Source organism: Microcaecilia unicolor, chromosome 2 (assembly GCF_901765095.1).
Source record: "Microcaecilia unicolor chromosome 2, aMicUni1.1, whole genome shotgun sequence".
NCBI lineage: Eukaryota > Metazoa > Chordata > Amphibia > Gymnophiona > Siphonopidae > Microcaecilia > Microcaecilia unicolor.
In genome coordinates this window covers 566,551,760-566,579,141 of record NC_044032.1, presented here as the reverse complement: position 1 = coordinate 566,579,141, position 27,382 = coordinate 566,551,760, and the positions used below count along the sequence as shown (strand labels likewise).

General features: G+C 46.1%; 1 protein-coding gene across 1 annotated transcript in view; it reads right to left on the bottom strand.

Annotated features, from left to right (window-relative positions):
- PCM1 (pericentriolar material 1) overlaps positions 1–27,382 on the bottom strand; it is an 866,960-nt gene that overhangs the window by 359,557 nt on the left and 480,021 nt on the right. The window contains 1 exon segment of the mRNA XM_030191464.1: positions 23,007–23,168. Within this exon segment, the coding sequence (XP_030047324.1) occupies positions 23,007–23,168 (162 nt within the window).

Below are 27,382 nucleotides of genomic sequence, written 5' to 3'. Positions count from 1 at the left end.
ATGGATTCCATCCACATGAGCTCCATATCCTAGGCTGGATGTATCCATTGTTAGCACCTTTTGAGGAGGTGGAATTTGGAATGGTAGTCCCACAATCAAATTTCTCCAAACTGTCCACCAGAAAAAAGCATGAGTCAACTCTGGAAGAATTTGGATGACATCAGCTAGTTTTTTTTTTTTTTTTTAAATACCATTGTGGAAGCCCAGACCAGATGTATTCCATGTATTAAAGGTGGAAAGAAGAGCTAATGACAACTGGCGTGATTAAAGGGTGAAGTGAAAGAGACTATTTGAGCCAAAACAAAATCCTTCAAAAATGGAAAAAGGATCCGAATGAAGAAAATAAGAAGCAACATAAGCATCATCAAGCTAGATTAAAAACATTGATAAAGAAAGCTAAAAGAAAATATGAAGAAAAACTTGCCATGGAGACAAACTCACAGTAACACCTTTTTCAGATACATCAGAAGCAGAAAGCCTGTGAACGAACGTATGGGGTCACGAAGGAGCAAAAGGGGCACTCAGGGACGACAAGGCCACAGCAGAGAGATTGAATATATTCTTTGCTTCGGTCTTGACAGAAGATGTAAGAGATCTACCTGTACCAGAAATGTTTTGCAAGACTGACGATGAGGAGGAACTGAAATAAATCTCGGTGAACCCAGATGACGTACTGAGCCAAATTGACAAGTTCAAGAGTGATAAATCACCTGGCTAGGATGGTATACACCCCAAGGCACTGAAAGAATTCAAACATGAAATTGCTGATCTGCTGTTAGTGATCTGTAACTTGTTAAAATTGTCAATAGTACCTGAAGACCGGAGTTCTATTTACCTCTGCTTTCCTCACAGCGTTAAAAAAAAAAAGGAACAGAGGTTTTTCCTTGTCCTTTCTTGCTGACGCCCTTTATGATATTGTCCCTAGCAGAGAGTGGTAAAACACATGCGGATTGTGAAAAATTGCAGGAAGACTTTAGGAAACTGGAAGAATGGGCATCCAAATGGCAGATGAAATTTAATGACAAATGCAAAGTGATGCACATTGGGAAGAATACTCAGAGTCATAATTCCTTTATGTTAGGGTCCACCAGGAGCCAGTATTCAAGAAAAAGATCTAGATGTCATTGTAAATAATACGCTGAAATCTTCTGTCCTGTGTGCAGCAGTGGCCCAAAAAGCAAACAGAATGCTAGGAATTATTAGGAATGGAAACCAAAATAAGACCAAGAATATAATGCCTCTGTATTGCTCCATGGTGTGACCTCACCTTGAGTACTACGTTTAATTCTGGTCACTATGTTTCATGCATGGACTGTTGCCACAATTTGGGTTTCTGCCAGGTACTTGTGAACTGACTTGGTCACGGTTAGAAACAGGATGCTGGGCTAGATGGACCATTGGTCTGACCCAGTATGGCTACTCTTATGTTAAAGAAGATATAGCAGAATTAGAAAAGATTCAAAGAAGAGCGACCAAAATAATAAAGGGGAAGGAACTCTCATATGAGGAAAGGCTAGAAAAGAGACGGCTGAGAGGGGTTGTGATTGAGGTCTACAAAATCCTGAGAGGTGTAGAACGGGTAAAAATGAATCAATTTTTCACTCTTTCAAAAAGTACAAAGACCAGGTGACATTCAATGAAATTACATACTTTTAAAACCAATAGGAGGCAATATTTTTTCACTTAAAGAATAGTTAAGCTCTAGAACTCGTTGCCAACAGCGGTTAGCATATCGGTAGCATGGAATGTTGCTACTAATTGGGTTTCTACCAGGTACTTGTGACCCAGATTGGCTACTGTTGGAAGCAGGATACTGGGCCAGAAGGACCATTGGTCTGACCAAGTATGGCTATTCTTATGTTCCCAGCCACCTGAGACCACTGGGAAGCTAGGGTCTACTGGGCTTCTCTCAAGTGGAGCTGTGCTATTGGAGTGACACACACTGTTGAAGCAATGTGGCCCTTCAATCTCAACATTTGCCAAGCTGTGACCTGCTTGCTGCTTCAGACTTGCAAAGCGAGCATTGATAAGGCCTCTGCTCTTCCTTGTGGAAGAAAAGTCCCGGCCCACAATGTATACAATCAAGGCTCCTATGTATTCCAATCACTGGCCCAGGCGAAGGTGGGACTTTGGGTAATTAATGACAAACCCTGGTAGTTAGGGTAATTAATGACAAACCCAAATAGTTAGGCACATTCACAATGTTGCCCCCTCCTGCAATGTGTTCTTGACTAGCCAATCGTCCAGATAGGAAAACACGTACACTCTCAGCCTACGTCGATATCCCACTACAACTACTAGACAACTGATGAATACCCTGGGAGCTGACATGAGGCCAAATGGCAGTACGCGATACTGGTAATGGTGCTTCCCCATTCAAAATCGGAGATACTTTCTGTGACTGAGAAGTATCGAAATGTGGGTATAGACATCCTTTAAGTCTAGAGTATAGCCAATAGTTTTCCTGTATCATTGGGAGAAGGGTGCCCACGAAAAGCATCCTAAAATTTTCTTTGACCAGGAATTTGTTCCAGGCCCTTCAGTCTAGGATAGGACAAAATCCCCCCCATTTTCTTGGGAACCAGAAGTACCTGGAATAGAATCCCCTCCCTTCTTCCCTGGTGGCACGGGTTTGACCACCTTGGCCTGAAGAAGGGCGGAGATTTCCTCTGCAAACACCTGCTTGAGCTGAGTGACAACATTCGTGGTGGGCAATTTGGTGGTCTTTTGACATCAATGAAGAATGTAACCAAGAAGGAATATTTGAAGAATCCACTGATCTGAGGTTACAAGGGGCCACCAAAATTCAGACTCTCCCCTTCCTGGGGCTTCTGAAGACGGAGTTGGCAAGGCCGAGCGTATTGGGCCTGGGGCTACTGGGCAGAGTGGGAAGGTGGAGGAAACCTACATTTTTGAGAGTAGCAGGTTCACTGTCTAGGCCCACTCAAAAACCACCATGAGGAAAAGGACGCAGCTGGAGGATGCAGAGAGAGTTTGGAGTATCCGTATCTTTCTTTATGAGATCAGTGATCTCTTCCAGCTTATCTTCATACAAATTGTCACCTCTGCAAGGAACGTTCGCCAACCTCTCCTGCAGCACTGGTTCCAGGTCAGAAACATCCAGCCATAAGAGTCTGCACATCTGCGCACCCATGGTGCAGAGTCTGGACCCTAGATCAGAAGAGTCAGAGGCATCTCTGACCAGCTATTTTCTGCATTCCAGCTGCTTACTGGCCCAACTGGTGAAGCTTTGCAGCCTGCTCCTATGGGAGAGTATCCACAAAACTTAGTGTACTGTGAACTACAGATTGCAAGTAGAGGCTCTTGTAGAGCTGGTAGGCCAGGAGGCAGGCAACGAGCATCGAGGCCTGAAATGTTTTCCTTCCAAATGAATCTAGTATTCTGGCCTCCATACCTGGAGGCGCTGAGGCATGAGTCCTAGAAATCCTAGTTGTTTGAGAGTGGATACAACCACCAGAGAATGGCATGACAGTTGCGCTCTCTCAAATCCAGGAGCCTTTTGGATAACACACTGTGCATCCACCTTCTTAGGTGCAACCTGCACTGGGAGGGGAGATCCCCAGTTCTTCATCAGTGCATTCTGTGAGGAGCAAACAAACTACAAAGCCCAGAAGGCAGCGCAGCAGCAGAGGAATCAGGGGAAGGGAGAGGCTGGCATGCAAGAAAGGGAGGAGACGGGGGTGATTGGGAAATGGAATCAGATGTGGGAGGAGCCCTGAGATGGAGAGGAAGGGGAGGAGAGAATGGAACTGGAGAAGGTAGAAGAAGAAGAGAGAGAGAGGAGGAAATGGAGGTGACGGTGGAGGGCTCCTAAAATAACCTATTGATTGATAAAGAGGGTGAATGAAGACGTCTAGCTGTGACCCAGTGGGTGGATGTCAGGAAGTTCTGTGCTGACAAATGAGGGAGGTGGGTCATTAGGTCTAAGAGTGAGAATGTGACTTGGACCTTATTGATAAATTGAATTGTGTGAGAAAGCACTGCTGAACTGAACTGTGTGGGAAAGCCTTGCTAAGTTGATCTGGATGGGGACGCATTAGTAAACAGAGCTGCAGTTGAAAACTTAATTGAACTGAGCTGTGGAAGGAGCTTTGCTAATGTATGCTGCAGGTGAAAACCTAATTGAACTGAACTGGGTGGAGAGCTTTGTTAACTTGAGCTGCAGTTGAAAATTTAATTGAACTGAGGGGTGGGAGGAGCTTGGCTAACGTAAGCTTCAAGCGAATACCTACTTGAACTGAACTGTATGAGGAGCTTTACTAACGTAAGCTACAGTGAGCAGCTTAATTGGAGCAGTGCTAAGGGAGCTGCAGTAGGAAACCTAATTTACTGAACTGTGTAAGGAGCTTTGTAAAAAGGGAACTGCAGTGAAAAGATGACTACTCTGAAAGGAGTGAAAGAGTCTTAACAAGATTGAACTGTGCTAAAGTTTGAATATACCCAGCAGAGGGAGAAGTCTGGTTGAACATGAGGAGGAATAAAGATATTAAAGGAGGGAATAAAGTATTTTGGTGAATTTCCTATTTTCCTGAGACACTATTTGCAGGACTAAAATCCTCAGAGTGGTTGGTGTATGGTGCTGAGAAAGAAAGGACTGTGAAGGTGCTGGAGCTGTGAAGATACAGAGGGAAGTCCTGACAATACTTGAGGATAGACTGCAATGGGACACAATGACCCCTTCCTTAGGAGTCTCGTAGTCCAAGACAGTTAACACCTCCGCCTTGGGCTCTTTCTCCATTTCCAACTTAAATGGGATGGCAGAAGCCATCACCCTGATAAAACCGGTGAGAGAGACACCCTCAGGTGGAGATTTATGTCTCTCTTGTGGTTGTAAGGGACCAGAAAGTATCCCATAAGACTCCTCTTCCGAGAAGTAATGTGGGTCCTCCTCTGAATCCCATGAACAGTCCCCATTCAGACTCTTCACCATACTAAGGCTGTACTGAATGAGTCTGGGCCTGCCTCGACTCAGTTGATCTGTATCCATGCCCTGAAGAGCGTTGAGGTATAGCCCTACTCTCCGACTCCAGGAAAGCTTCCTCTCCCTACATTGAGAGCAGTATCGTTTGTGTTAATGTTGATATCGACACCTTGCGAGGTGCTGGCGTTGAGGATCTCTGGACCAAAATGGAAGGACCCTCAGGAGGAATCTGGACTGGATCCACAGTTGGCTCAAGTATTCTCAATGCCTAAACAGTTTGGAACAGCAGCAGCTACGTGAGCTCCTCCTTGAGCATGGCTCAGAACCGCTCATTAAAGGAAGGCATTGGCAAAGATGGGGGAGTCAGAAGAGAGGCAGCCTGAGGTGGTTTTCGGCCCGGTAGTGAGGACCTGGTTGCTGAGAGACTTGTGTACCAGAACATCTTTTTCAAGGAGGGAGAGCGCTTCTCCCAATGCAGGTGCTTCTCGGGTACCGACGATGCAGATTCCCCTTAGCTCCTGGCACCGTGTGTCAATGAGGACTGATGCTTATGCTTCTTAGGCTTCCCCTGGACGCAGAGCATCTTGGCCCTTTAGTGTCGATGAGGACAATGTCGAATCCGTACATGCCCTTGGAGTCGGGTCTGCTGCTGACCGGTCCAGGGGCCTACTCTCATCGCACGTTGAGGAAGGTGGAGACCTCCTTAATGCCAGTGGTAGTCTGTCTTAGCAGTGTCAAGGTTGATGCTTCTGGTGCTGATGTCGATGTAGTTGCCTTTGAGGAGCTAAAAGTCTCTCCAGTTGGACCTGCCGCACCCTCTGTGTCCTCAACTGCATTTGCAAACAGAGGGAACTAGAGTTAGGCCCAAGGCACCCGATTACATTGGGTGTACCTTTTGAAGCCACTGGGGATCTTCTTGGACATCGAGAAAAGAATTGCGGCCAAATTACACTCCTGAATTGTGAACCATAAGAAGTGGCAGCAAACGTAAGTCAGTGCTCCAGCCTATATGGGCCTAGCAAATCGTGAAAAAGAAAGGCAATGAAGAACTAAAAACACCACAAAAATTAGAGGGAAACAGAATAAATGAGGAAGGGAAAAATAACCGCAAAAGGGATGAAAGTACCCGCATGAGAAGGCACTGTAAATTAGACAAAAATACACACAGAGAACATGATGACTGCTCCGCTGAAAAATGAAGACTGAAGGACCCACAGTTGTGTGTTAGGTGGGAAAGCACCAGCGCATGCACGATCGAACACTGCTAGTAAATTCTACATTAATCTCGCTAATCAGCATCTGCATCAGGCTCCGTCAGATGACGTCACCCAGCTGTAAAAATACAACTGGCTTGGTTGTCCTCGGAGAAATATGGAACCCCTATAGAGCACTTTCTCTCATGGTCATCGGTAGCTACCAGGAATGCCTTCCCTAAACAAAAGGGTTGTGAGATCCTCTCTTCCAAACAGTCTCCCCACTGATAACAGTATTCACTTGAGGCTATTCTCCTTCTCCCCACTAAATGAGCTACCGTCTCTTTCTCTTGTTCAGCCAATGCCTTTGACAGAGAAACATAGAAAAATGAAAACATATAAAGACCATATGGCATATCCAGTCTGCCCTTCCAGGCTACCTACCCTTTCTCTCCCTTAGAGATCCTATGTACTTATCCCAAGCTTTCCTGGATTTAGATATAGTCTTCGTCTTCACCACCTCCACTGGGGGCCATTCTATAAATTCAACACCCTTTCCGTGAAAAAGTATTTCCTCAGGTTAATCCTGAGTTTCATCCTATATCTCCATATTCATGAGCTTCCTTTCAATTGAAAGAGATTCATCTCCTTATCTTCCCTCTCCTGCTTTTCTTCCAAAAGTATACATATTGATATTTTACAATATTATGGCATACTGACTATGATATATTTAGAAAGTCATTTGGTGTGAGAATTTATCTGCTTGGATTACTTCAAAAAAACATTGTGCTTGGGCTGTGATACCATCCTGCTTATAATCGAAAGAGAAAACGCCTATATTGCGACCCAAATCAGGAGATGGGCGTCTTTCTCCCGTGGGCGCCCAAATCGGTATAATCGAAAGCCGATTTTGGGCGTTTCCAACTGCAATCCGTTGTGGAAACGGGTAAAGTTGACGGGGGCGTGTCGGAGGCGTGGTGAAGGCAGAACTGGGGCGTGGTTATCGGCCGAGGAAAGATGGGCGTCTTTAGCTGATAATCGAAAAAAGGCGTTTTTACCGCAATTTTGGGTCACTTTTTTTTCACGAACAAGTCCCAAAAAAGTGCCCCAACTGCCCACCGGAAGGAAACGGGGATGACCTCCCCGGACTCCTCCAGTGGTCACTAACCCCCTCCCACCAAAAAAACCCCACTTTAATAACTTTTTTTCCAGCCTCTATGCCAGCCTCAAATGCAGTACCCACCTCCATGACAGCAGAATGTGTTCTATCCTGTGCAAGCCTTTCCCTGGTTCTGACGTGGCTCTCGGGTGAGTGTGACAACTTTTCTGTTATGCGCACTGCAGAGTCACATCAGCAGTGCATTGTGGTGGGTGTAGGGTATTGGGCTCCGTGATTCCACTAGCTTGTGGCAAATGCTCACGATGTTGGTAGTTGGTAGGCTCTACTCCCATGGTGCTTTTCCCCCTGCTTACTGGGTCAGAGTGTGCCCTGTTTTGTTTCCGGTAGTCCATGAGGTAGTGGCCATTTTTGTAAGCCAGTTTTAGATCCCTTTCATGTGTTATCCACGTTATAGAACTTAGTTCTTACCTTGAATGTGGCTGAAAGAGGGCATTGTACACCATTCTGCCAGCTCTGACCTAATGCTAATCTCAGTACCAGGGAGACTCGTTGCCTGTGGGGCACAACCTCTGATCTGCAGTTAACTGTGAGTAAGCGTGCTTATTCCAATAAAGGACGTTTTCGGAGAGATTAGTCTTCAGGTGTCAACTGGTGTGCCAATGTTATATAGCAGCAACAAGTCCTAGAGGCCTGCGTGTATGCAGGTCCCTGGAGCACTTTTAGTGGGTACCACAGTGCACTTTAGCCAGGTGGACCCAGACCCATCCCCCCCTACCTGTAACACTTGTGCTAGTAAATGGGAGGTCTCCAAAACCCACTGTACCCACATGTAGGTGCCCCCTTCACCCCTAAGAGCTATGGTAGTGTTGTACATTTGTGGGTAGTGGGTTTTGGGGGAGGGGGGTTGGGTGCTCAGCACCCGTGGTAAAGGAACTATGCATGTGGGAGCGTTGTCTGAAGTCCACCACACTGACCTCTAGGGTGCCCAGTTGGTGTCCGGGTATGTCAGGGGGGTGAGTGTACTACGAATCGTGGCCCCTCCCACGACCAAATGGCTTGGATTAGGACGTTTTTGAGCTGGGCGTTTTTAGTTTCCATTATCGCTAAAAAAAACAAATGCCCAGCTGAAAAACGTCCATTTTTTCGAAAATACGGTCTGTCCCGCCTCTTCACGTACCCATTTTCGGACATAGACGCCCATGGAGATAGGCGTTCGCGTTCGATTATGCCCCACCACGTGGTTTTATTAAGTTATGTTTATGGGAATGGGACTTATATACCGCCTTTCTGTGTTTTTTCCAACTACATTCAAAGCGGTTTACATATTATATACAGGGGATAAAAAACAACAAAGCAGTGGAATCAAATGCATTTATTGGAACAATACCCGACGTGGCCACGTTTCGCCCTCAGGCTGCGTCAGGGGTATAAACTATCAAAAGTGTATGTAAATATATCATACACACTAGTAGTTCCAAAAATCTAGTTCCATTTATCTGCTACTTCCAACTGAACTGATATGCATTAGTTGGAAGTAGCAGATAAATGGAACTAGATTTTTGGAACTACTAGTTTATACCCCTGACGCAGCCTGAGGGCGAAACGTGGCCACGTCGGGTATTGTTCCAATAAATGCATTTGATTCCACTGCTTTGTTGTTTTTTATCTACTGTTTTGTAAGCAGTTGTGTGCCTTTTTGTTTTTTTTTGTCATATTATATACAGGTACTTATTTGTACATGGGACAATGGAGGGTTAAGTGACTTGCCCAGAGTCACAAGGAGCAGCAGTGGGAATCGAACCCAGTTCCCCAGGATCAGAGTCCGCTGCACTAACCACTAGGCTACTCCTCCATAAAGGTGTTTTAGATATATTATTAATAGTACTTCAAGGATGTATGTATTAGGTATGCATATTCATTGGGGAAATCCTGAAAACCTGACTGGATTTTGGCCCTCGAGGATCGAGACTGGACAACTCTGATCTAGTGTCTGCTTGCTTGCTTGCCTACTCCCAAACTAGATCAAACACACCTGATGACACACTGAATTGACATGACTTACCTACAGTGATTACCTCCCTTTTTTCAGACATACCAGAAGTAAAAGAAAAGAGTATGTTTCCAAGAAGGGAGGGAAACAGGTACCAAAGGACTGTTGCCTGGCTCATTCCCCAGATTCATTCTATGCTCATCCAGGAATCTGGGCCTAGTATTTCTGGTAACAGCCTACTTGTAGCAGCTGCACCAAGTCACATGTCTAATATCTGCTGGAGCAAAGAAAACAGTGAGGAGCTGAATGCAGCACCAGCCCCTGCAAAAGGAGTGAAGGCGGCTCTGAGCTTTTTTTTTTGTTTCCACCTGCTGACAGGACATAACCACTTGTTTTGCAAAGACATGGAAATGGCAGATGAAATTTAATGTGAACAAGTGCAAAGTGACGTACATAAGGAAAACTAACCCAAGCTAAAAAGGAACATGATTCTAGGTTCCACATTGGGAGTGACCACCCAGAAAAAGATCTATGCTTTGTCTTGGACAGTATGTTAAAATGGCTTCTCTATGAGAGAGAGAGAGTAGTGGATGGTTGGAATGCCCTCCCGTGGGAGGTGGTGGAAACGAAAACGGTAACGGAATTCAAACATGTGTGGGATAAACATAAAGGAATCCTGCTCAGAAGGAATGGATCCTAAAGAGCTTAGACGAGATTGGGTGGCAAAGCCGGTGGCGGGAGACGGAGATGGTGCTGGGCAGACTTATACGGTCTGTGCCAGAGCCGGTGGTGGGAGGCGGGACTGGTTTGGAGGCGGGGATAGTGCTGGGGAGACTTATACGGTCTGTGCCAGAACCGGTGGTGGGAGGCGGGGCTAGTGCTGGGCAGACTTATACGGTCTGTGCCCTGAAAAGGACAGGTACAAATCAAGGTAAGGTATACACAAAAAGTAGCACATGTGAGTTTATCTTGTTGGGCAGACTGGATGGATCATGCAGGTCTTTTTCTGCCGTCATCTACTATGTTACTATGTTACTATGAGGAAAGTCAAAGTCAGTTAGGGCTCTCCAGCTTAGAGAAGATCTATAAAATTATAGGCAGAATAGAACAAGTAAATGTGAATCAACTGCTTACTTTATCAAAAAAGACAAAGGCTAGAGGATATGTTATAACATAGTAGATGACGTTCCCGCCCGAAACCTCCGTTCACATGACAAATCCCTCCTCTCAGTACCCTTCTCCACCACCGCCAACTCCAGGCTCCGCTCATTCTGCCTCGCCTCACCCTATGCATGGAACAACCTTCCTGAGCCCTTACGCCAAGCCCCCTCCCTGCCCATCTTCAAGTCTTTGCTTAAAGCCCACATCTTCAATGCTGCGTTCGGCACCTAACTCTTACCGTTCAGGAAATCCAGACTGCCCCAATTTGACTGCCCCTATTGGACTGACTGTTCACTTGTCTTTTAGATTGTAAGCTCTTTGAGCAGGGACTGTCCCTCTATGTTAAATTGTACAGCGCTGCTTAACCCTAGTAGCGCTTTAGAAATGTTAAGTAGTAGTAGTAGTATTTACATCTAACCTTCCTCCTGGAAAACAAAGAAAAAGCCTACAGCAACCTTCATCAATTGGACCATCCGAGGATATCAGAACCAGAAACTCTAAAGTTCATACCTGCAATTTATTTTAACTATATAACTATTTCTAAAATTCTGAATCTGTTGGACTCCTTAAAACTAAAGGCAACTATCAACCCCTCTGCATTGTCTCCAAAGAAAGTCACATAGAAGTGCTAAGTACAGCCATTTGTTTCTCTATTGCTGGAAGCATTTGATCTCACAGACCTGGCCTGAATTTACAAATTTAAAAAGGTCTGTTCTTTTAGATTATTTGAAGCCTTAACCCTGCATTGCCAACTGGTAAGATTGCTGATCCACAGGTTGGACTGTAGTGCCACCCAGTGAAATTTTGCCTAACTAGCTTCTGACACAAAAAAATGTGCCATGGTCCCAAAGACCATGAGAGTATCCCAGTGGTGTGTGGGAGAGGAAACCATAATCCCCATCAACCAAAGAGAAGGCAAAAGTGCAAGAAGTCAAACACCTACATAACAGTACTTAAAAGATCACCTCATTGCCACACCAAAGCTACTCCCAGCACTCCTAGACCATCCTTGGGAACTATAGGACTGGTGAATGCCAGATCAGCTGCAAAGAAATCCTTGGTGATCCATGATGCCATAAATGAACAGCATCTTGACATCCTAGGAATAAGTGAAACCTGGTTAGATGAAAGTGGGGGTTTACCACTGGCTGAACTATGCTAGACAGGTTTCAACAGCCAACATTAACCAAGACCAGGAAGACTGGATGGAGGGGTAGCAGTCTTGATTCGTGATACAATCAAACTGCGCAGAATATCCATCCCCCAGTTACATGAATCAGAATCTCTTTTAATCCAATTTGAAGAGGAGAAACCAATCTATCTGCTCATGGTATACCGAGCACCTCGTAACAACACATTATCTGTGCAAGAACTCCTAGACCTGATTACTCAAGTGATCCTGAATTACCCTACGCTGGTGATCATATGAGACTTCAATCTACACATTGAAACCCCAGATACCACCACAGCTGCCTTTCTGGACACGATGACAGCACTAGGATTTACACAGGTGATCAATTCTCCAACCCACAAAAAGTGTCACATACTAGACCTGGCATTCTACAAAGGTGTGGATATCTCAGAATTCTGAAATAACGCCCCTATCATGGTCAGAGCATTTTCCAATTACAATTTCCCTAAGTGACCACCTGAAACAAATGGCAACTCCCAGAGTTTGGAAGGAGATCAGAGACAAAAGTAGCTGACTGTTCAGAATTTCCTAGAGGCCTTGGACTATCCACATGTGGATGAAAAGACAACTACAGTGTCAGAACAGGTTGACATCTGGAATACACACTTAGCCAAGGCCTTAGAGAAAACAGCACCACTAAAAAAAGGTCTTATGCCCCATTCACAAATGCTCACCTTGGTTTTCTCCAGAACTTCGGATCCTTAAATGTGAAGGACGGAAACTGGAAAGGAGAAGATGTAAATTTCGCCTGGATGAAGACAGGCTAAACTATAGGATGTACACGGCAAAGTACCGCCAAGCCTTAACAGCAACCAAAAACGGTATTTCTCTCAATGCATTGCACAGGCTGCCAATTCAAACAAGCAGTTCAGTATAGTAAACAGCCTACTGCAACCCCCACAACAGAACCAGACTGCCAGTCTAAACTGAACTGCAATGATTTTGCTGCATACTTTGCTAACAAAATTAAAAGTCTCAACCAAGATTTACAGGCAATCCCAACCAGTCAACCAGGGGTGCACAAACTCGCCCCCCTCCTGATGGAGACAGATGGGACACTTTTAACCCAAATGACAGAGGAGAGCCATGACAAAATCCTAACAGACCTTCGACCAACAACCTGCTCCCTCGACCCCTGCCCATCAAAGACAGTGCAGCAGGAAAGCATGAGTCTTATAGAAGGCACCACAAAAATTGTGAACACCGTTCTTTCTAATGGGCAAACAGCATTAAAAAGGGTAGTGGTTCACCCTTTGCTAAAGAAAAACAACCTTGACCAGGACTAACTTCAAAGTTACAGGCCAGTATCCAAAATCCCATTTCTAAGGAAACTTATAGAACAAACTATCTATGTTCAACTTAATGATTGCCAAAAGAGAGAAACTGGCTAGACCCATGTCAATCTGGATTCAGACCAGATAACAGAACAGAAACGGTCCTCGTATCCCTACTAGATGATCTTCACAGAAACCAAGACAAGAGATTTGCCCCGATATTAGTACTGATAGATTTCTCAGCAGCTTTTGACACTGTGGATTATGATATGCTAGCACGACTGACAGAAACGCGTATCAATGGAACAGTACTTGCCTGGTTCAGATCCTATCTATCAGTCAACCAACAATCCATAATGTTTGGTAGCAACTCATCACCACCACGGACAATGATATGCGGGGTACCACAAGGATTGATACTGTCACCTATTCTGTTCAATATCTACCTCAAGCCACTAGCTGAGCTGATTTGGTCAATGGACACTCAGTTCTACATCTATGCGGATGAAGGGTATGATACATACCTGTAGCAGTTGTTCTCCGAGGACAGCAGGCTGATTGTTCTCACGACTGGGTGACGTCCGCGGCAGCCCCCACCAACCGGAAATAAGCTTCGCGGGACGGTCGACACGCAGGGCACGCCCACCGCGCATGCGCGGCCGTCTTCCCGCCCGTGCGCGACCGCTCCCGCCAGTTGAATGACTAGCAAAAAATATGAAATACACAACTCCAAAGGGGAGGAGGGAGGGAAGGTGAGAACAATCAGCCTGCTGTCCTCGGAGAACAACTGCTACAGGTATGTATCATACCCTTTCTCCGAGGACAAGCAGGCTGCTTGTTCTCACGACTGGGGTATCCCTAGCTCTCAGGCTCACTCAAAACAAGAACCCAGGTCAATTGAACCTCGCAACGGCGAGGAAACAACAGAAATTGACCTACGAAGAACAACTAACTGAGAGTGCAGCCTGACCAGAATAAATTCGGGTCCTGGAGGGTGGAGTTGGATTTACACCCCAAACAGATTCTGCAGCACCGACTGCCCGAACCGACTGTCGCGTCGGGTATCCTGCTGGAGGCAGTAATGTGATGTGAATGTGTGGACAGATGACCACGTCGCAGCCTTGCAAATCTCTTCAATAGTGGCTGACTTCAAGTGAGCCACTGACGCTGCCATGGCTCTAACACTATGAGCCGTGACATGACCCTCAAGAGTCAGCCCAGCCTGGGCGTAAGTGAAGGAAATGCAATCTGCTAGCCAATTGGAGATGGTGCGTTTCCCGACAGCGACCCCTAGCCTGTTAGGGTCGAAAGAAACAAACAATTGGGCGGACTGTCTGTGGGGCTGTGTCCGCTCCAAGTAGAAGGCCAATGCTCTCTTGCAGTCCAATGTGTGCAACTGACGTTCAGCAGGGCGGGTATGCGGCCTGGGGAAGAATGTTGGCAAGACAATTGACTGGTTAAGATGGAACTCCGACACCACCTTCGGCAGGAACTTGGGGTGGGTGCGGAGCACTACTCTGTTGTGATGAAATTTGGTATATGGAGCATGAGCTACTAGGGCTTGAAGCTCACTGACCCTACGAGCTGAAGTAACTGCCACCAAGAAAATGACCTTCCAGGTCAAGTACTTCAGATGGCAGGTATTCAGTGGCTCAAAAGGAGGTTTCATCAGCTGGGTGAGGACGACGTTGAGATCCCATGACACAACAGGAGGCTTGATAGGGGGCTTTGACAAAAGCAAGCCTCTCATGAATCGAACGACTAAAGGCTCTCCAGAGATGGCTTTTCCTTCCACACGATAATGGTAAGCACTAATCGCACTAAGGTGATTCCTTACTGAGTTGGTCTTGAGGCCAGACTCTGATAAGTGCAGAAGGTATTCAAGCAGGTTCTGTGCAGGGCAAGAACGAGGTTCTAGGGCCATGCTCTCACACCACACGACAAACCTCCTCCACTTGAAAAAGTAACTCTTTTTAGTGGAATCCTTCCTAGAGGCAAGCAAGACCCGGGAGACACCCTCAGACAGACCCAACGCAGTGAAGTCTACGCCCTCAACATCCAGGCCGTGAGAGCCAGAGACTGGAGGTTGGGGTGCAGCAACGCTCCGTCGTTCTGCGAAATGAGAGTCGGAAAACACTCCAATCTCCACGGTTCTTCGGAGGACAACTCCAGAAGAAGAGGGAACCAGATCTGGCGGGGCCAAAAGGGCGCGATCAGAATCATGGTGCCGCGGTCTTGCTTGAGCTTCAGTAAGGTCTTCCCCACCAAAGGTATGGGAGGATAAGCATACAGGAGGCCGGTCCCCCAATGGAGGAGAAAGGCATCCGACGCTAGCCTGCCGTGTGCCTGAAGTCTGGAACAGAACAGAGGCAGCTTGTGGTTGGTCTGAGAGGCGAAAAGGTCCACCGAGGGGGTGCCCCACGCTCGGAAGATCTTGCGTACCACTCTGGCATGGAGCGACCACTCGTGCGGTTGCATGACTCTGCTCAGTCTGTCGGCCAGACTGTTGTTTACGCCTGCCAGGTACGTGGCTTGGAGGAGCATGCCGAACCGACACGCCCAACGCCACATCCCGACGGCCTCCTGGCACAGGGGGCGAGATCCGGTGCCCCCCTGCTTGTTGACGTAATACATTGCAACCTGATTGTCTGTCCGAATTTGGATAATTTGACAGGACAGCCGATCTCTGAAAGCCTTCAGTGCGTTCCAGATCGCTCGGAGCTCCAGGAGGTTGATCTGCAGATCCTTTTCCTGGAGGGACCACAGACCCTGAGTGTGGAGCCCATCGACATGGGCTCCCCACCCCAGGCGAGATGCATCCGTCGTCAGCACTTTCGTGGGCTGCGGAATTTGGAATGGACGTCCCAGGGTCAAATTGGTCCGGATGGTCCACCAGAGCAGTGAAGTGCGGCAACTGGTGGAGAGGCGGATGACATCTTCTAGATTCCCGGTGGCTTGAAACCACTGGGAAGCTAGGGTCCATTGAGCAGATCTCATGTGAAGACGAGCCATGGGAGTCACATGAACTGTGGAGGCCATATGACCCAGAAGTCTCAACATCTGCCGAGCTGTGACCTGCTGAGACGCTCTGGTCTGCGAAGCCAGGGCCAAGAGATTGGTAGCCCTCGCTTCGGGAAGGTAGGCCTGAGCCGTCTGGGTATTCAGCAGCGCTCCTATGAATTCCAGAGACTGAGTAGGCTGGAGATGGGACTTTGGGTAATTTATCACAAACCCCAGCAGCTCCAGAAGTTGAATAGTGCACTGCATGGACCGGAGGGCTCCTGCCTCCGAGGTGCTCTTGACCAGCCAATCGTCGAGATATGGGAACACGTGCACTCCCAGCTTGCGTAGATACGCCGCCACCACCACGAGGCACTTTGTAAACACTCGTGGGGCAGAGGCGAGCCCAAAGGGCAGCACACAATACTGAAAGTGCCGTGCGCCCAGGCGGAATCTGAGATACTGTCTGTGAGCTGGCAGTATCGGGATGTGAGTGTATGCGTCCTTTAAATCCAGGGAACATAGCCAATCGTTTTTCTGAATCATTGGCAGAAGGGTGCCCAAGGAAAGCATCCTGAACTTTTCTTTGACCAGGAATTTGTTCAGGCCTCTCAGGTCTAGGATGGGACGCATCCCCCCTGTTTTCTTTTCCACAAGGAAGTACCTGGAATAGAATCCCTGCCCTTCCTGCCCGGGTGGTACGGGCTCGACCGCATTGGCGCTGAGAAGGGCGGAGAGTTCCTCTGCAAGTACCTGCTTGTGAAGGGAGCTGAAAGACTGAGCTCCCGAAGGACAATTTGGAGGCAGGGAGGCCAAATTCAGGGCGTATCCGCACCGCACTATTTGGAGAACCCACTGGTCGGAGGTTATGAGAGGCCACCTTTGGTGAAAAATTTTTAACCTCCCTCCGACCGGCAGATCGTCCGGTACGGACACTTGTAGGGCGGCTATGTTCCCGTGGATCCAGTCAAAAGCCCGTCCCCGGCTTTTGCTGTGGAGGCGCAGGGGGCTGCTTAGGCGCACGCTGTTGACGAGAACGAGCGCGCTGGGGCTGTCCCTGTGCCTGGCGAGGCCTTCGGGCCGGCTGGTTGGACCTACGCTTTGCAAAAGAATAGGGTGCAGCCTGCCGTGCCCGGGAAAAACGCCCACCCGTGGGGGCGGGTGCTGAAGGCGCCCGGTGGGAGAGCTTGTCGAGAGCGGTTTCCCGCTGATGCAGTTGGTGCACCATCTGCTCGACCTTCTCACCGAAAATGTTATCCCCCCGGCAAGGGACGTCAGCCAGTCTCTGCTGGGTGCGGTTGTCCAGGTCAGAGGCACGCAGCCATGAGAGCCTGCGCATCACTATACCTTGGGCCGCAGCACGAGATGCCACGTCACAGGTGTCAAAAATCCCCCTGGACAGGAACTTTCTGCACGCCTTCAGCTGCCTGACCACCTCCTGATAAGGCCTGGACTGCTCCGGCGGGAGCTTATCGACCAGGTCCGCCAGCTGTTGCACATTGGTCCGCATGTGGATGCTCATATAGAGCAGGTAAGATTGGATGCGGGTCACGAGCATGGAGGATTGGTAGGCCTTCCTCCCAAATGAGTCCAGAGTGCGAGACTCCCGCCCCGGGGGCGCCGAGGCGGTATCCCTCGAACTCCGTGCCCTCTTGAGAGCAGAATCCACGACCGCTGAGTCATGGGGCAACTGGGGCCGCATGAGCTCTGGGTCAGAGTGGATCCTGTACTGGGACTCTGCTTTCTTGGGAATGGTGGGATTAGTTAGTGGTCGCACCCAGTTCCGGAGCAGCGTCTCCTTCAGGACATTGTGCAGCGGTACCGTGGAGGACTCTCTAGGTGGTGATGGATAGTCGAGGACCTCGAGCATCTCGGCCCTCGGCTCTTCCACAGAGACCACGGGAAAGGGAATGCTTATAGACATATCCCGCACAAAGGAGGCAAAGGAGAGACTCTCAGGAGGTGAGAGCTTCCTCTCCGGTGACGGCGTGGGGTCCGAGGGAAGGCCCGTAGACTCCTCTGAGGAGAAATATCTCGGGTCCTCCTCTTCCCCCCACGAGTCCTCATCCTCGGTATCGGACATTAGCTCATGTAGCTGCGTCCGGTACCGGGCCCGGCTCGACGTCGAGGCACCGAGGTCTCGGTGTCGTCGAGCGGTGGACTCCCGCGCCGGCGGGGACGGAGCTCCCTCCATCGACGTCGACGGGGACTCCACCTGCGTGGCTGTCGAGACCGGCACCGCAAGCGGCGGCGGTGTCGACTGCCCCGGCGCCGGGCTAGAGCTCGCCGGCGCCACAGTCATCGGCGCCGAGGGCGCAAGCACCCCCGGCGCCGGCACAGCCTGGCGCATCAGCCCTTCCAGGATCCCCGGAAGGATGGCTCTGAGGCACTCGTCCAGGCCCGCTGCCGGGAAAGGCGGTGGGGCCGGTAAGGGTGTCGGTGCCGGAAGCTGCTGGGGGCCAGGAGACGGCACCGAGGTGCCGGAACCCCGACGCGTCGGTACCTCCACCACCGACGGAGATCTCTCCTCTCTGCGATGACGCTTCGGCGTCGACTCCTCTTCAGGGTGCACCGAGGGCTCCCGGTGACGGCGCTTCTTGTCTTTTTTCCGGTGCACGTCACCGGTGCCGGAGGGCATGGAGGAGGAGGAGGTCGATCCCCCTCGGTCTCGGGGTACCGGGTCCGACAGGGTTCGGTCCCGTGGCTCACGAGTTGAGGGAGTGACCGGGGCCGACTGCCCACGCGGTCTCTCTACCCCACTCTCGCCGGCGGACCGGCGGGCCGACGGGACCTGTTCTCCTGGGGTCGCTGCCATCGGTGCCGATGTCTCGGGCATCGATACCGGTACCGAAGAACCGGTCTTCGATACCGATGCCGTCGAGGTCGACGTCGAGGGGCCGGCGCAAGTTCCAAAAAGACGGTCCCGCAGAACTTGCCTCGCAACCTGAGTCCGTTTCCGGAGACCGAGACACAAAACGCACGACTTGAGATTGTGCTCCGGCCCGAGGCACTGGAGGCACCAAGCGTGGGTGTCGGTCTGCGAGATCGGCCGGCCGCAGCGACCACACTTTTTAAATCCACTCGGGACCTTCGAGGACATCGACGGAAAAATCGCGTCGGCGAAGTCAAAGTCGGCAATGGTGGCTAAAATCACACCACGAAAACTGAAACCGACCGAGCGGCCACTAGGCCGCAACGAGGCGTCCCCGCTAGAAAGCGAGGGAAAAGAAGGAGCGCGTGCTCCACACGCGCAAAATTCTTTTTTTTTTTTTTTTTTTTTTTTAATAAAAGAGAAAGAAGAAGAAGAAGAGGCCGAACAGGCCAAAAGCGACGATCCGCGTAAACGCGGTCGAAAAAATCCGGCGGCTGAAACGAGAGAGAGGGGAAAACACAACTCTCTCAGTCGCGGAAAAAAAGTAACTGGCGGGAGCGGTCGCGCACGGGCGGGAAGACGGCCGCGCATGCGCGGTGGGCGTGCCCTGCGTGTCGACCGTCCCGCGAAGCTTATTTCCGGTTGGTGGGGGCTGCCGCGGACGTCACCCAGTCGTGAGAACAAGCAGCCTGCTTGTCCTCGGAGAATGTGCAGCTACTTATACCCATTGAACCTGACTTACCTACAAACCTTGAATAAACAGATTACCTAACATCAATTCAAAAATAGGCTAAACACAACAAACTTTGCCTGAACCCAAGTAAAACCAAGCTTCTCCTGGTCCCTAACACAAGTGGATACATACCTGACATCAAAAACCCTTTTGGGAAGTACAAACTCCCCCTCAAGTCAGAAACCTTGGAATACAGTTTGATTTAAAACTTACTCTGTTTCCCCAAATCCAAGCAACTTTCAAGAGCTGCTTCTACTATTTGCGACAGCTACACTGCCTCTCTCCTTACATCGAGAAGGTAAATCTTATCCCAGTTGTGCATGCCATGATAACATCAAGACTGGATTACTGCAATGCACTATACAATGGTCTGACTACAAAGGGCTTGCACCAGCTCCACTTGATTCAGAATGCAGCAGCAATAGAAGGTTGCAAGCGACGTGACCACATCATACCATTTTTGCAAAAACTTCATTGGCTATCAGTACAATACAGGGCTAAATTTAAAACTCTATGTCTGATCTTCAAGGCCCTGAAAGGAAATGGCCCGAGTACCTGAAAAATAGGATGATCCTCCACACACCGCCAAGGACACTAAGGTCCTCTAAAGGACTATCGCTAAACACACCCTCTCCAAAAGACATTACACAATGTGATACCCACAAGCGAGCCTTCTTCGGAGTAGCCCCCACACACTGAAATGCACTGCCTGAAAGGCTCCGCTTAACACAAGACTATCTCGACTTCAGGAAACAGGTGTAAGCTTGGCTCTTCAATCAGACATTTAATGGAAGAAGTAACTAACTTGTTAGTCTTACTCACACACACGAGTGATTCGGGCTGTAAATACTGCAGTAGGACATGTTTATCCACTCCTACCCTAGACGAGATAATACTTAACCATCTCTCTGACCTCATGTGCACCTTTCTTTAAATTAGTCACCTTAACTCCTCTTACTCTCTTACATATCCATATGTTTCTTCTTTGCTTATATCCTATATTGTCAATTAAAATGTTCTATTACGTATTGTGTTGACATTCTAAGTAGCATACTATGCCATACTTTGTATTTGAATATTTTTACTGCTTTGTCTATTGCTCATGTTTGATTTATTCTTACTGTACACCGCCATGATTAAATTCCTTCAAAAAGGCAGTAAGTAAATAAAAATACATTAAAAACATCATTTTCAAATTGTAAATAATCTTAGTACAATTTATCAACATTCTCTCACAGATTCAGATGCAACTCATTTGGCTTCAGAGTTAGCGGAGTATTTTCAAAATAAAATTAGTTCTATAAGACAGCAATTCCAGGAGATTCCCTGAAGTTTTGTAGATAAAGCTATTCCTGTAGACAGATGTTGGTCTGATTTCATATCTCCTACCAACAGCATTAGACCTAGTTTATCGTAAATATATGAGCTTTTATTGTTCACTTGATTCTTGATCACCATATGCAATGAAGGCAGCCTCTGAGGTTTAAATATCATTTATTAATGTGATTGCACTACTTTTTAGCATCTGATATTATAATTACTCCTATGCTAAAAAGTAAGAATGATTCAAGTCAGTCTATTTCTAATTATAGAGTTGTGGTCTCAATACTGTTCTTTATAAAATTACTGGAAGGATTGGTTACAATTCAATTAAGAGACAACCTAGATTTCTTAACCTACTTCATTTCTCTCAATCTGGTTTCCGCTCTGTTCATAGTACACAGACTGTCCTTGATTCGTTAATAGATTCTGCTCTATCTATGCATTGCCACTGCACTATCCAGATAGTCTTAAGGATATTCACATTCAAAAATAAGAGCACCAGTGCAGTTGAATATCTACTGCCAGCACCGGCAAAGGAAACATTTGAATAATGATATTTTTTTTCTATTTCCATTGTAGTCCCTTTCTATATTTCAATTTGTACTGCTGTGATCTTTTACAGAGGCAAGCGGGACAGCAAGTTCAATAAACCATAAACATATGCTAATGAAATAGCTATGTAATTTACTACAGAGATTATCTATATATATCTCTGTACATAAATATAAACAATAACAACATTATAGTTAATAAAGCTGTGGAAAGTGTTCAAGCCAAGCTATTAATGCATTACCTGGTGTCGCAATACATGCATTTCTGTTAGACTCGTGCAGTACTCTCCTAGCATGTGCTGTAGGAAAGGGGGGACAGATATACAGTGACAACCAGAAAAGAAATCAATACTAGAAAGAGAAAAAGGGCTTCTATGAAACAATATGGGTAGTATGAATGAAAATCCATTGATTGATATTCTGATCTAAATGAATCTTAGAAATACAACCATTTATATGGCTTAATAGTTTTTGCAAATTGACAGTTTCCCCAACGAGTGATCTTGAAATGATCAATTTTGTATACTACCATAATTAATCAACAAACTGAAGACATAAATTTGCCATACCTGAGGGAAAGTTGGTTTAAATTTTAATATTAACATCTGCTTATATTTGAGCATGACAATCAGATAGCTATATGGCCACTTGTTTCATAAATCCCCAAAGAAAATCTATATTAAGAAAACAAATTGATACTATAAAATGAGGCGTAATTTCAAAGCAGTTAGACTTACAAAGTTACATATAGGCATATTTTCAAAGCACTTTGGGAGGCTAAGTTCCATAGGTTTCTATGGAACTTTGGGAGGCTAAGTGCTTTGAAAATACGCCTGATAGTAACCTATGGAGCTTTGTACGTCTAAGCGCTTTGAAAATGAACCCTAATGTCTACTTATCTATTATGCAAAGCAAAATGAAGTTACTGAAGCCAATGTTACTGTCAATAAATTATGAAGTGGAAAGTCCAATTTTACATATGGTATCTAAGTAGGAAATGGGATATCTAAGTTGGGATGATTATAATTTCCAGTGTATTATATAAAGGCTCAAAAACAGAGCCTTTTATAAAATACATATAAAGACATCAAAAAACACTGCTACAAGTGCCAGCATGTTCACAGGAACAGCCATTTTAGCAAGAAACATTCAACATTAAGAGCAGCATCATTCAGGGTTTTCAGTGTCAACTTTACAACTTGCGTGACAGCTTACGCATTTCAGATTTTACAAACATCTAAAGAAACAAGTGCATTTTCAATGTCTTTCTAAGGAAAAGATTGTATTAAGGGAGGCCAAATAGCAGAAAAGAGGAAGTCTGAAGTAATACAACAAAGTAGTGGTATACATCAGTAGATAAAAATACTCGTAAATGTGCTCATACCCACTAACTACCACTCCAGGACACCCATGACAACACAAATCACATTAAAAAGCATTACTAAAACAGAATTAAAGAAATGCTTTAATAAAACATTAAAAAGAAGATTTAGATATGATAGAACTTTTCAAATTGCCATAGATCTATCTTTCCCATAAAAAGTACATGCACGCTTGGGTGCTAATTGCAAAAACTAATGCATTAAAAAAAAAAAAACTGAAAAGATACACTTGGACGAAAAATCATCTACAATGTTAACACCACACAAATGTACCTGATGACATTTCAGTTGACCTACTACATTTTATTATTCTTTCCAGTTGATCCCGATTGTTTTTATTTAAAGCATTTGTTTCAACAACTTCCTCAGTCTGGAGAGGCTTGTTTCTGCTCTTATTGGTTTCACCAGTACTGGACACACTGGCACTTTCAAGCCCTGTCAAAAATGGAGGGGGGGGGGGGGAGGAGGAAAAAAGTAGTTCAAGTGGCATTCGTTTAATAAACACATATTCCTGTGTATTTGAGTCACTGATAAAGCATAAACCACAAACACTTTAAGAGAATGTAATGGAGAATAAGCAAATATTTACCTGTAGCAGGTGTTCTCTGAGGACAGAAGGCCTGGAATCCACAAACATGGGTAATTTCACCAACAGAGCTCGGAACATGGGAGACCCTGTCACAGCACATTTCTCAGAAGGGTTTGGGCTATCTTACCATGCACACAAGCCTGTTCCCTACTCTTGCTATAGTGTGGGACATCCTCAGTCCATTTAGAGCTAGAGGAATACAACTCCTTGGAGAAGTGGGAGGGTTTTGTGGATTGAAGTCCTGCTGTCCTCAGAGAACACCAGCTACAGATAAGCAACTCCCCCCCCCCCCCCCCGAGGATGAGCAGCACTGTAAATCCTCACACATGGGACTCCCTATAGTAGTTACTGGCTGCCTACAACCGGAAAAGGAGAAAACCCACCACACATGGTGTAACAAGCAGACATCAGTATTTCTGATGGCAATAGTCTATTTTATGATTTTTTTTTTTGGAAGGCAGCCAGGAACCAAAAGAGAAGGGCCTAGGGAGGATGCAGGATTCTAAACACCAAACAGGTTGTAGAGGACAGCCTGGCCAAATCTAGTCCTGTTGGGCATGTAGTATGATGTCAATGTATGGACAGATGCCCATGGTGCAGCTCTGCAGATCTACTCTATGAAGGGTGATCTCAAGTAGGCTACCAACACAGCCAGCTCTGACATTATGAGCAACGACATGACCCTCTAGCATCAGCCCACACTGAGCACAAGTGAAGTATGATGTTTTATAATTATATATATTAATAATATGTATGTAACAATTGTAAACCACTAACAACTGTAGATCATGTGGTCTATAAATTTTAGAAAATAAAGATGACCATGAAAACAGAGGGTGCTGCAATAACCTACAAATTATGGCCTCCCAGAGGCAGTGAAGGAAAAGAAATTGTGGGCATTTGTGAAGAGGTGGCTCCTGTGTGGATGGAGAGAGGTCACCTCATCAGAATGTGAAGGTACAGGGGTGGCGGCCTTGCCTGATGATTGCTAAAATTTTCATGTACGCAGAAAAGAGCAGGCTTTTGGATTTATACAGATGTCAGAAAGTCACTGGACTAACATGTCACAAGTCTTTACTTCAAGATTTCTTCACCCGAATGACTGAGCAGAGAAAAGCTATAGTGCCTTACTGCATGCAGCCTTTTAATTTATAGTTTATTGAAAGTTTATATAAAAACATATATAAAAATTATATAAAAACTACATCAGAGGAGTTCAAGGGATTCATGGAGAGATTCCTACAGCAACAGCTAGCATCTAAGGGGTGCAAGAAGTAAGAAGCCAAACACTGGCGGAATGGTGATGTTCAGGGTTTTGTTGACTTTTTGTTCATCTTTGTTACGGACAGCTGGACAGTGGCTATCAGCACTACAGCATGACCTTTCTGAGGATGCCACCCAAAGTGGTTTGAAAAAATAAGTGAATCCAAACAACCCACTCAATTAAACTGGAGAAAAAGACCTCAGCAATCACAAGCGCACCTTATTGGACCATAAATTTATGGACAATACTATGGTGACTATTATTCATAGACCAATAAAAAAACCTCCACAGTTTTTATAATATTTTTATAACTGCTTATTTCCATAAAAAATACTACTAATAATAATCATTTCTATAGTGCTACTAGACATATGCAGGTACTTTCTCTGTCTCTAGAGGGTTCACAATCTATATTTTTGTACCTGGGGAAATGGAGGGTTAAATGACTTAGCCAAGGTCATAAGGAGCTGCAGTGGGAATCGAACACAGGTTGCCAGGTTCAGAGCCCACTGCACTAACCATTAGACTACTGTTCCTTCCTAAAATAGACATTGCTTTGAACACTAAGCTCTACCAAATTATCAATTAAACAAAAAAGAAACACTTAATTAGTTATCTTAACAAAACACACGTTTTGTGGTTTGTCACTTGCTCCAATGGTGGCCTGCCATTTCGCACTCAGGCTTCCTCAGGAGACAATCTCCCAATAACCAGAACATCTGGGTTTCCATCTACAATTTAATGACTCAATGAAATGGCTCACAATGTTCACCCACTGGAGTCCAGGATCCAGTCCTGCTGGTTGTTGGGAGATTGTCCCCTGAGAAAGCCTGAGTGTGAAATGGCAGGCCATTATAGGGACAAGTGACCACACATGTGTTCTGTTAACACAACCAATGTTATAAGTGTTTCCTTTTTGTTTAATTGAAATAGCAATATAGCACTGTTGATAATTTGGTAGAGCTCAATGTTCAAGCAATATATTTTTAACGAAAATAAAGTTATAAAAATATTATAAAAACAGCGGAGGTTTTTTTTTATTGACCTATGAATGATAAAGGAGTCATTATTAAGTCACCGTAGAATTGGCCATAAATTGATGGTCCAATATGTTGTGCTTGTGACTGCTGAGGTCTTTACCTCCAGTTTAATTGACTGGATTGTTTGGATTCACTCACATTTTCAAATCACTTGGGAGGAGAAATGTGCTTATGCAAATTTTGTGGTTTGAATCACAATTCTCGTTTGATGGCCTTCTGAGGATGCAACATGGAGCATGGCGTGCTGGGTCCCGCTTGGCAGCTATATAGACAGGGCTGAATGTTATAAACTCTAGACAGATGTTAGAGGTGGTAAATATGACTGAGTTGGGAGGAAGGGGTATGGGGATGATGTAAAGGATGAGTACATAAAGAATATAACATAAGAATAGCCATACTGGGTCAGACCAATGGTCCATCTAGCACAGTATTCTGTTTCCAACAGTGGCCAATTCAGATATTATTCCATATAGTAGCAACATTCCATGCTTCCAATCCCAAATAGTAGCAATATTTCACACTACTGATCCCAGGTCCAGCAGTGGCGCCCACATGTGTCACAACAACAGACTATGGACTTTTCCTCCAGGAACTTAGCCAAACCTTTTTTAAACCCACATATTTATTTAAGGTCATTTATACCCCGCCATATAACTTCATTGAGTGTCCCCTAGTCTTTGTATTTTTTGAAAAAGTAAAAAATTGATTCACTTCTACTTGTTCTACACCACTCAAGATTTTATAGGCCTCAATCATATCTCCCCTCAACTGTCTCTTTTCCAAGCTAGAGCCCTAACCTCTTTAGCTTTCTTCATATGAGAGAAGTTCCATCTTCTATCATTTTGGTCGCTCTTCTTTGAACCTTTTCTAATGCCGCTATATCTTTTTTTAAATACGGTGACCAGAACTGAGTGCAATACTCTAAGTGAGGTCGCACCATGGAGAGATACTGAGGCATAATAGTATTCTCAGTCTTATTTACCATCCCTTTCCTAATAATTCCTAGCATCCTGTTTGCTTATTTCTGGCTGCCACCACACACTATACAAAAGATTTCAGCATATTGTTTACAAAGACACCTAAATCTTTTTCTTGAGTACTGACTCAGAAGTTGGACCCTAGCAACAGGTAACTACGATTCAGATTATTCTTCCCAATGGGCATCACTTCGTATTTGTCCACATTAAATTTCATCTGCCATTTGGGTGCCCAATGTTCCAATTTCCTAAGGTCTTCCTGCAGGGAGGGTTCAAATGAGAGGGTGGAGCATGGGAGGGACGTGCTTTTGCTGTGTGAGATCAATGGATGGATTTTGAGACTTGGAATGAGTCGGGTGAGAAGAGGAGGGTGGGGTGGGCTGGGTGTGGGATGGTTTTTGGAAAGAGATCTATGGAGAGGATGGGAGAATCGTATGCTATATGGGCAGAGTGAAGGCTTCTCTGTGGGGAGGCTCTGCTGGGAGGACGCCTTGGACCAGTTTTGCTATATGAACGTAGCAAGGATAGATTGAGAAATGTGTCATGATTACATTTAATCTAATGTTGGCCACCTTAAATGTGGATGGGTTGCCCTCACCGATTAGGCGCACAAAAGCGTGAACACATTTAAAGAGGGAGCATGTAGATAAAGGTTCTCCAAGAGAATCGCTTCATTAAGGAGCATTTAAAATTACAGAGGGACTGGGTGGGTGAGATGGGTTTCTCCTCTTAGTGCCCAACAGAGGGGTGGCAATACTTCACAAAAAGTTAGCATTTGG